The sequence below is a fragment of the Rhinopithecus bieti genome, unplaced genomic scaffold (assembly GCF_001698545.2).
Source record: "Rhinopithecus bieti isolate Rb0 unplaced genomic scaffold, ASM169854v2 scaffold_3764, whole genome shotgun sequence".
Classification (NCBI taxonomy): Eukaryota; Metazoa; Chordata; class Mammalia; order Primates; family Cercopithecidae; genus Rhinopithecus; species Rhinopithecus bieti.
This window is the reverse complement of record NW_016804367.1, coordinates 1,277,486-1,287,994: the sequence shown is the minus strand read 5'-3', so window position 1 is coordinate 1,287,994 and position 10,509 is coordinate 1,277,486. Positions and strand designations below refer to the sequence as shown.

Genomic DNA, 10,509 nt, shown 5'->3' with positions numbered 1-10,509 from the left:
CTTCTTCTTCTTCTTCTTCTTCTTCTTCTTCTTCTTCTTCTTCTTCTTCTTCTTCTTCTTCTTCTTCTTCTTTTCTTCTTCTTCTTCTTCTTCTTCCTCTTCTTCTTCTTCTTCCTCTTCTTCTTCTCTCTCTCTCTGTCTCTTTCTCTCTCTATCTATCTCTCTCTCTCTCTCTCCATGGGCATCTTCTAAATCCAGGTTGCTTATTTTGTTTTGAAGTCCACATTGGAGTCAAGTGGACAAAGGATGATTACCAGAGCCCTCATAAAGGAAGAGTTTAATAAAAATAACCACATGTATCTGGGACCCCAAAGGAGTGAACATCAAAATAGTCTGTGTAAAATTCACTAAAATACATCTCATAGAGTATAATAATAAGAAAATACTTTTCTCCATCAGTACCAAACAGTAGAATTTGAAAATAATTCTGCCTTAATCATTCATATACATAAACCCTCCCTTAATGAGATTGTAGCCATTAACTTGGTGAAGATTGGTGAAATTTGAATATATTTTGAAGATAAAGGCAACTGATTAATGTCCTATTAGATATCGAGGTGCAAGAAAACAAAAAGTGTCAAAGATGATTTTAGGTTTTTCAGAAATAGCAACTATGAAATAGAGTTGCTGTTTATTAGATACACAATATAAATATTTTAATATATTTTAAAATAAAAGGATGAATTCAAAATAAGAATCAAAGATGAAACTAATAAAAAGATCAAGAATAGTTGAAAGAGATCAACTAGAATGTCTAGGAATTAAATTTATAATAATTAAGATTTAAACACAAGGTGGATAAGAAAAACAGGTGACCAGGAACAATTAAAAGAGAACTGGACTATTGGCACTAGATAAGATAGAGTACATCCTGCCCTGTCTCTTTAATTGAATATTGCTTTAAAACTGGACAGAATGCATCAAGCAGGTATTTGAGGATATTGTAAAGCAAACAGTAGCAATCAGATTAAGGAAGACCAGAAACCAAGGAAATACCAAACCAGCAATGAGTTTGTCATTTTTTCCCTCTGGTATGCCCAAGTGATATGGTTTGGCTGTGTCCCCACCCAAATCTCAACTTGAATTTTATCTCCCAGAATTCCCACATATTGTGGGAGGGACCCAGGAGGAGGTAATTGAATCACAGGGGCCAGTCTTTCCCATGCTATTCTTGTGATATTGAATAAGTCTCATGAGATCTGATGGGTTTATCAGGGCTTTCCGCTTTTCCTTCTTCCCCATTTTCTCTTGCTGCCACCATGTAAGACATTCCTTTCACCTCCCACCATGATTCTGAGGCTTCCCCAGCCATGTGGAACTGTAAGTCCAGTTAAAGTAAGTCCTGTTTTTCTTCCCAGTCTGGGGTATGTCTTTATCAGCAGCATGAAAATGGGCTAATATAGTAAATGGGTATCAGTAGAGTGGGGCATTGCTGAAAAGATACCCCAAAATGTGGAAGCGACTTTAGAACTGTGTAATGGGCAGAGGTTGGAACAGTTTGAAGGACTCCAAGGAAGAAAGGAAAATGTGGGAAAGTTTGGAACTCCCTAGAGAATTGTTGAACAGGTTTGCCTAAAATGCTGGTAGTGATATGGACAATAAGATCCAGGCTGAGATGGTCTCAGGTGAAGAAGAGGAACTTGTTGGGAGCTGGCACAAGAGTTACTCTTGTTATGTTTCAGCAAAGAGACTGGTGGCATTTTGCCCTTGCCCGAGAGATTTGTGGAATTTGAACTTGAGAAAGATGATTTAGGGTATCTGGCAGAAGAAATTTCTAAGCAGCAAACCATTCAAGAGGTGACTTGAGTAATGTTAAAGGTATTCAGGTGGCTTTTTTTTTTTTTTGAGATTGAGTTTCACTCTTGATGCCCAGGTTGTAGTGGAGTGGCACAATCTTGGCTCACTGCAACCTCCACCTCCTGGGTTCAAGCAATTCTCATGCCTCAGCTTACTCAATAGCTGGGATTACAGGTGTCTGCCACCAAATCCAGCTAAGTTTTAAAATATTTTTACTAGAGGCAGGGTTCCACCATGTTGAGCAGGCTGGTCTCAAACTCCTGATCTCAGGTGATCCACCTGACGTGGCCTCCCAAAGTGCTGGGATCACAGGCTTGAGCCACTGCACCTGACCAGGCATTCAGTTTTAAAAGGGAAACAGTGGATAAAAGTTCAGAAAATTTGCAGCCTGACTATGCAATAGAAAAGAAAAATCCATTTTCTGGGGAGAAATTTAAATCAGCTGCATAAATTTGCATAAGTAGCAAGGGGCCTTATGTTAATCTGCAAGACCACAGGGAAAATGTCTCCAGGGCATGTCAGGGATCTTTATGGTAGCCTCTCCCATCACAGGCCTGGTGGCCCAGGAGGAAAAAGTGGTTTTGTGGGCCAGACCCAGGGTCCCTGTGCTGTTTGAAGCCTAGGGACTTGGTGTTCTGTGTCCCAGCTGCTCCAGCCATGGCTGAAAGTGACCAACATAAAGCTTAGGCTGTGGCTTCAGAAGGTAGAATCCCCCAGCCTTGGCTATTTCCACATGGTGTTGAGCCTGCAGGTTCACAGAAGTAAAAAATTGAGGTTTGGGAACCTCCACCTAGATTTCAGAAGATGTATGGAAATGCCTGGATGCCCAGACAAACTTTTGCTGCAGGGGTGGGGCCTTCATGGAGAACCTCTACTACAGCAGTGCAGAAGGGAAATGTGGGATCAGAGGCCCCACAAAGAGTCCCTACTGGGGCACTGACTAGTGAAACTGTGAGAATAGGGCCACCGTCCTTCAGACCCCAGAATGGTAGATCCACTGACAGCTTGTACCATACTTCTGGAAAAACTGCAGACATTCAGTGCTAGCCCATAATAGCAGCCAGGAGTGGGGCTGTATCCTGCAAAGCCAAAGAGACAGAGCTTCCCAAGACCATGGGAACCCACTGCTTGCATCAACATGACCTGGATGTGAGATATGAAGTCAAAGGAGGTAAATTCGGAGCTTTAAATTTTGACTGCCCTGCATGGGCTCTGTACTTCTTTGTTCTGGCCAATTTCTCCCATTTGGAATGGCCATATTTACCAAATGCCTGTACCCTCATTGTATCTAGGAAGTAACTAGCTTGCTTTTGATTGTACAGGCTCATAGGCAGAAAGGACTTGCCATGCCTGAGATGAGACTTTGGACTGTGGACTTCTGGGTTAATGCTGAAATGAGTTAAAGCTTTGGGGGACTGTTGACAAGTCATGATTGCTTTAGAAATGTGAAGACATGAGATTTGGAGATGCCAGGGGAGGAATGATATGGTTTAGCAGTGTCCCCACCCAAATCTCAACTTGGATTTTATCTCCCAGAATTGCCACATGTTGTGGAAGGAACCCAGGGGGAGGTAATTGAATCATGGGGGCTGGCCTTTCCCATGCTATTCTCATGATAGTGAATAAGTCTCACTAGAGCTGATGTTTTACTGGAGGTTTCTGCTTTTGCTTCTACTTCATTTTCTCTTGATGCCCCCATGTAGGAAGTGCCTTTCATGTTCCGCCATGATACTGAGGCCTCCCCAGCCATGTGGAGCTGTTAGTCCCGTTAAACTTCTTTTTCTTGCCAGCTCGGATATGTCTTTACCAGCAGCATGAAAACAGACTAATACACTAAGCCTGGGCTCAAAGCACCATGAATCCCAGAAGGTGTCATCAATGCAAACAGCAAAAGCTCCAGGAAAAATCTTCTAGTTAAGATTTCAGAAATGAGAAAGGAATCTCTGGTTTGTGGTTGTAGTGGTAGCATGAAACTAGAAGTGTTTGTGACTCCTAGAAATAGACTTTCCACTTTTCTCAGAAGATCTATGGCAAAAAGAGGGTGGAGAAACCCTAAGTGACTTTGTCTCTCCATGTCCTAGTGCTGCTCAGTCATGGACACAAGTACAGTTGCAGGAAGTGTACAGCATAGTGGAGGTATATAAAAACCCAAGATTTCTGGCCTGAAATGACAAATAGACAAGCCCTAGGGAACTAGAAATTACCAGAGAGAGAGCAGAGAGGAAAGAACCTTGGGAAATTGATTCCATAGAGTTGTTTATGAACTCCAGGGTTCATCCCAGAACTTTAAATGTATACATCTGATTTAAAAAATCCCAGCACATAGAAGATATTGAGGACTAAGCTAAGGGAAATATCATTGCCTATAGCACACACACAAGACAAATATGAAAAATACTTCAAAAAATAATTTAGCAATAATTTTTAAATAATTGCTTTCAAACAGGAATTGAAAAATATATGAAAGGTCAATGTTCATAGGACTTATAACCCAAACCCAACTGGGTCAGGTGTCCATGAAAACAAAAATATTAACATGCCCCATAAGATTTGACAAGAATCTGAGATGTATAACATCATATTCAAAATATCCAGAAGACAATCCAAAATTACTCAGCATGTGAAGAATCAGGAAAATCTCAGCATGCATGAGTAAGAACAATAGGGAGCAACACTGAGATTACACAGATGTTAAAATTATCAAAGAGTTTAAAACTGCTACTATAAAAATATCCAAGAAGTAATGGCAAACACTCTGAAACAAATGGGAAATGAAGCTTCAGCAAAAAAATAGAAAATATGCAGAGGAACCACCTTGATATCCTAGAGCTAAAAGCTACAATAGTATTTTTTTTTAATTATCACAGTATAGGCTCAATAGCAGAACTGAGATGACAGAGAAAATATTCAATGTACTTGAGAGATAGATGCATAGAACTTATTCAACGTGAACACCAATGAGAAAAAAGAATTTAAAAAAAGCAGAGTTTCAGGGACCTGTAGGACAATAGCAATAGAATGAAACTTGTGTCCTGGGAGTTTCAGTACAAAACATAAGAATGAAGCACAGTAAAGATATTTGAAGAAATCGAAAACTTCACAAATGTGGCAGAAGACATAACCTACACATTCAAAAAGTACAGTGAACCCCCAAATAGAAATCTAGGGAAATCCATGGCCATACCATAACAATCAAATGATTCCAAAGGTAAAGCCATAGAAAAATTATTAAAAACATCCAGAGAAAATGGACACATTACTTATGAGGGAAAACAATAATACAAACAATGGTGGAATTCTAATCCAAATCCATCCATGGTGTCAGAAGGAAGTGACTTTTTTCTATGCTGAAAGTAAAGAACTGCCAAACCATAATTTTATGTCCAGTGAAAATGTACTTAAATAATGAAAGTTAGTAAAAACATTTTAAGGGGAAATAAAATCTTGGGTAATTCTTTACCAGCAGAACTGCTTCAAAGCACTGTAGTTCTTCAGACGGGAGATAACAGCAGAAGGAAACGTGGTCATTAGGAGTTAAGGAAGACAAATCGTAACTATTGAAGTAAATCTATTACAATATTCCTTTCCTCTTGAGTTCTTTAATATGTTTGATGATGAAAAGCAAAAAAATAACATTGTCTGATTGGATTTTTAATTTATGTACATATACTTGTAATATATAAAACAACTACAACATAAGTAGAAATGATAAAGAGGTCTATTGTAGTGATAAAATGGTGTTTCTCAGTAGATTGTGAAAAGTTGAGCATGTATAATTTAATTCCTAGTGTAATCAAAATGATACAAATTGATAGAGTCAAAACCAAAAAAGATAAATAAATTAAAATGTGATTTTAAAAAAGTTCCTCTAAAATGCAGGAAAGAGTAAACAGGTATGACAAACAGGAAAAATAGATAAATTAAGTAATAAAATGGTAATAATTACTTAAATATAAATTCTCTAGTTTTGTCAATTATTCCTTTACAGTTTGAAGTCATGATATTAAGTTGATATACCATTGAAGTGGATAAGCTTTACTGGCAAAAGAAAACATTAATTATTACGTGTATCTAGTAATGCTTTCTTGTCTTACCATCTATTTTCCCAATAGTAGTATGGCTACTTTTTGTTTTCTTGCACCTCACTATCAACAGGACATTAATCAGTTTCCTTTATCTTCAAAATATATTCAAATTTTACCAATTTTCACCAAGTTAATGGCTACAATCTTTTGATTTATATTTGTATTGTACATATTTTCTTTTATTTAGCTTAAAATATTTTATACTTAAATTTTTCTGCATATTTATGATTTTGTGCTTCTCTTGGAAAAGGATATAATTAGATTTTAATTTTTAATCTATTCTCTTTTATAATTATTGCCACTTAAATGGATCATTTATACTTTTAGCTTATTGATGTTTCAAATTTCTAACATCATTTTGTGCTTATCTGACCTTCCTGTTTTATATACATATTTCTATTTTTCTTCATTTTCATTGTATTGTGTTTTAAACATTTCATTTTCTGTTTGTAATTTTAATTATTCCATCTGTTTTTACTTATAATGACATATAATTTATACAGTGTTTTTTTCCCATTATTTAAGTGGTTCATTTAGAAATTTCAACATGTATACTTACTATCAAGTCTAAATTTAATTAATACCTGAATTAGTCCGTGCTCACACTGTTATAAAGATACTACTAGAGTCTGAGTAATTTATAAGCAAAGGAGATTCAATCGACTGGTAGTTCTGCATGGCTGGGGAGACCTCAGGAAACTTCCAATCATGGCGGAAGGGGAAGCAGGCATGTCTTAAATGACAGCAGGTGAGAGAGCGCACGTGAGAGAGCAGGAAAAACTACCATTTCTAAAACTCGTGAGAATTCACTCACTATCATGAGAACAGCATGGGGGAAATCATCCTCATAATCCAATCACTTCCCTCTCTTCTACACATGGGGATTATGATTCACGATAAGATTTGGGTGAGAACAAAAAGCCTAACCATATCAATATCTTAAACACTCTCAGAAGATAAAAAGATCTTGGAATAGTTTAGTAACGTGTAGTTCCATCAGGACATATACTATGATCACTGAAGATTTTAATTCTATGTTGTTTAAACCTCATAGAACATTATTTTAATTATTGTTTTATATAGCATTGCTTATTTATATTTATCTATAGTTTACAACTTTTTTGACTTTTATTTTTTCTTGCATGTCAGACTTAACAAATACTATCACACTATCTGATAGTGTTTGTCTCACATTTATTTCAATGGCTACAGAATTTTAGTTTGAAGATTTTTTCCAGTGCATTGAACATATTATTTCACTATTGTGACTTCCACTGTTTCTGTTCTCTTGAGAAGTCTGCTTTTAGTCTAATTGGCGCTTCTGAATGTGAACTTTCTTTTTCTCTGGCTGCTCAAGAGTTTTTATTGTGTGTGTGTGTGTGTATGTGTGTGTGTGTGTGTGTGCACGCGCGCGCACATGCACATGTACATGCCTTTGTGGAATTCTTTTTATTTTTTAATAATAAGGATTAATTGGGCTCCCTGATTTTCTACATTAGTGTTTTTCGTCAGGTCTCAAAAAATCTCAGCTACCATTGTTTTAAATACAGCCATGTGTTGCTTAACAATGGGATACATTCTGAGAACTATTTATGTGGGCAATTGCATCATTATGTGAATACCATGTAGCATATTTACACAAACCTAAATGGTATTGCATACTACACACCTAAGCTATAAGGTATAGCCTATTATCCTAGGCTAAAAACCAGACCAGCATACTACTGTACTGAATGCTATAGGCAATTGTAACACAATGGCAAGTATTTATGTATCTAAACATATCTAAACATAGAAAAGGGACAGTGAATATATGGTATAAAGGATAAAATATGGTACATCTGTACAGGGCACTTATGAATAGAGCTTGCGGGACTGGAAATTGCTTTGGGTGAGTAACTGAATGAGTAGTGAGTGAATGAGAAGACTTAGGACATTTCTGTACACTCTTGTAGGCTTTATCAACACTGTACACTTAGCCTACACTAAATTTACTTTAAAAACTTTCTTTATTTGGTAATGAATTAACCTTAGCTTATTGTGACTTATTTACTTGTAAACTTAAAATTTCTTAACTTTTGACTGTTTTGTAATAACAGCTTAAAACATAAATATATTGTATAGTGGTACAAAATGTTTTCTTTCTTTATGTCATTATTCTACAAGCTTTTTCTAATAAAACAATTAAAAAATTTTTTTTGTTAAAAACTAAGATACAAATACACACCTTAACCTGGGCCTACACAGGGTCAGGATCATCACTATCACCATTTTCTACTTCCGTATTTTATCCCCCTGGAAGATCTTCAAGGGCAGTAACACATATGGACCTGTCACCTCCTATAAGGATGTTTTCTCTTCTGTGATAATTCCTGAAGGACCTGCTGGAGGCTCTTCTTAAAGGAGTTATCTCTGCAGAAGCATCCATCGTGGTTTGCTTGTAAGCAGATAACATACCACAACATTCCTGTTCATTAATGCAATCCTTTCAGTATTGGAGTTCATATTTTCAAATATTTTAAGGAGCTTGTCGATGTCTGCAAAAGCTTCTGCTAAGCCATTCACTCTGGATTTCCTGAGAAGTTCTTCTTTTTCTTCTCCTGCAGTTTCCTTGTCTCTTGCTTGTTCCTCAGCTATGCATTCTTGTTACAGTTCCAACAGCTCATTAATTAATTCCTCAGGATGACATCACTAGATGAAAGAAAATTTTCAGCTCCATTATAATCTTATGAGAACACTGTGATATATATGGTTCACTGTTAACCAAAACGTCATTATGTGGCACATAACTGTACTTCCTTTTCTCCTTTATTTAGTTTGTCTTCTTTTTAACTTTAGATTCTGTCAATCAGAACTTTCTACTCCATTCTCTGTCTCTTAACTTCTCTTCTTTATTTTTGACTTTTTCTCTCCATGTTTATGCCTTCCAGTTTATTATCAAGTTTAGTAATCAATTCCTAAATATGAGTGATTTTTGTGGTACCCACTCTGAATTCTTAAGTTCACACAATATGTTTCAATATCATCAATTTTATTTACTACTTTTTCAAAGTACCTCTTCTCAAGTTACCTTTAATAATTTTGTTTTGCAGATGTTTCTTAGCTTGTCTCATCCAATTTTTAAATATAATATGTACAGGTGGTATTTTTTGGACCCTGTTTCATCTTTGAAATATCTAAAATTGTTTTGTAACTGTTTTCTGATTTCCTCTGGATATTGTCTTTGTAGCTCTAAATCACTTAACAGATGTTTAATAAGAGATTACTATATACCAAACACATTTCTAAATACTGGGAATTCAACAGTGAACATCGCAATGTTCTGCATTAATGAAATCAAAAGTATCATCTGTAACTTTATTATTGGTCCTTCTAGAGTTTGAGCCCTATGACAACCTTTTAAAGATTTGAGTTTAGTAATCATGGCACCTTCTTTATCATCGTTTGTCCATTTATTACTTAAATTGATTGACTTTGACTTCCTCCAATATTATGATCATCCTGTGTACTTTATATATTAAAATTTTCTCTTCTGTCACTGAGCTGCAATTAAAAATAATTTGTTTTATCCAACTGTTCAGAGCCTCCTTATGAAATTTTCAGACACTTTGCCTCTACATTTCTTTAACAAAAGTGTAAAAAGAAATGAGAGTGTATTTTCAGTTTCCTGTGGATTAATGAGTAGAGATGACTTCTCACAGATTGTATTCATGGTTCAACCCAAATTGCACACACAGGCTCGACCAACCTACATATTCTATGACATCATAAAACCTCAGATAAGCCCAGAAAAAACAAGTAAATGAACCTACTCAACCTCCTCTTCCCTTTGTTAAGTGGGCTTCTACATGTCTGGATTCTTAATTTGTGAATATTTTCAAGTCTTTATTTCTTTATAATGAATTGTTTACATTTTTTCTTTCTCTTTTTTCAGTCTCTGTTTCAGATGACCTGTTCTTATTGTATAGTATTTGGACAGATGATTTATGCATAATCTTGGGTATTCTAATGTTATTCTTCACCCTACTCACTTTTGTTCTACTTTATACTCTGAAAGGTAAGTGAAACCGCAAGGGTGGGAGCTCCAAGGAAGTATATTCTGTACTTTTATCTGAATCTCTTGAAGGATTAGCTTTCACTCTGAAATATCTGTTAAAGGCTCAAATAACTCTGAAAAACTGGTGGCTTGGGTTATTCACGTTTTCCCTTATTTCAGCAAACTGACAGGAGCATTTTATGACTTACCTATGCCTTGCTAATTGCTCATTTCACTATACTGCAAATCTCCCTTTACTTATAAAGAACATGTGTGAGAATCGGCTTTCACCAACTACTTTTAAGAATCAGTGGCACCAGATGACATGATTGTATATTTAGAAAACCCCATCATCTCAGCCCAAAATCTCCGTAAGCTGATAAGCAACTTCAGCAAAGTCTCAGGATACAAAATTAATGTGCAAAAATCACAAGCATTCTTATACACCAGTAACAGACAAACAGAGAGCCAAATCAGGAATGAACTTCCATTCACAATTGCTTCAAAGAGAATAAAATACCTAGGAATCCAACTTACAAGGGATGTAAAGGACCTCTTCAAGGAGAACTACAAACCACTGCTCAGTGAAAT

General features: G+C 36.1%; 1 protein-coding gene across 1 annotated transcript in view; it reads left to right on the top strand.

Annotated features, from left to right (window-relative positions):
* LOC108526694 (putative selection and upkeep of intraepithelial T-cells protein 1 homolog) overlaps positions 1-10,509 on the top strand; it is a 53,348-nt gene that overhangs the window by 40,126 nt on the left and 2,713 nt on the right. Inside the window, exon 8 of the mRNA XM_017867533.1 lies at positions 9,817-9,939. Within this exon, the coding sequence (XP_017723022.1) occupies positions 9,817-9,939 (123 nt within the window). The remainder of the gene's footprint in view (positions 1-9,816; positions 9,940-10,509) is intronic.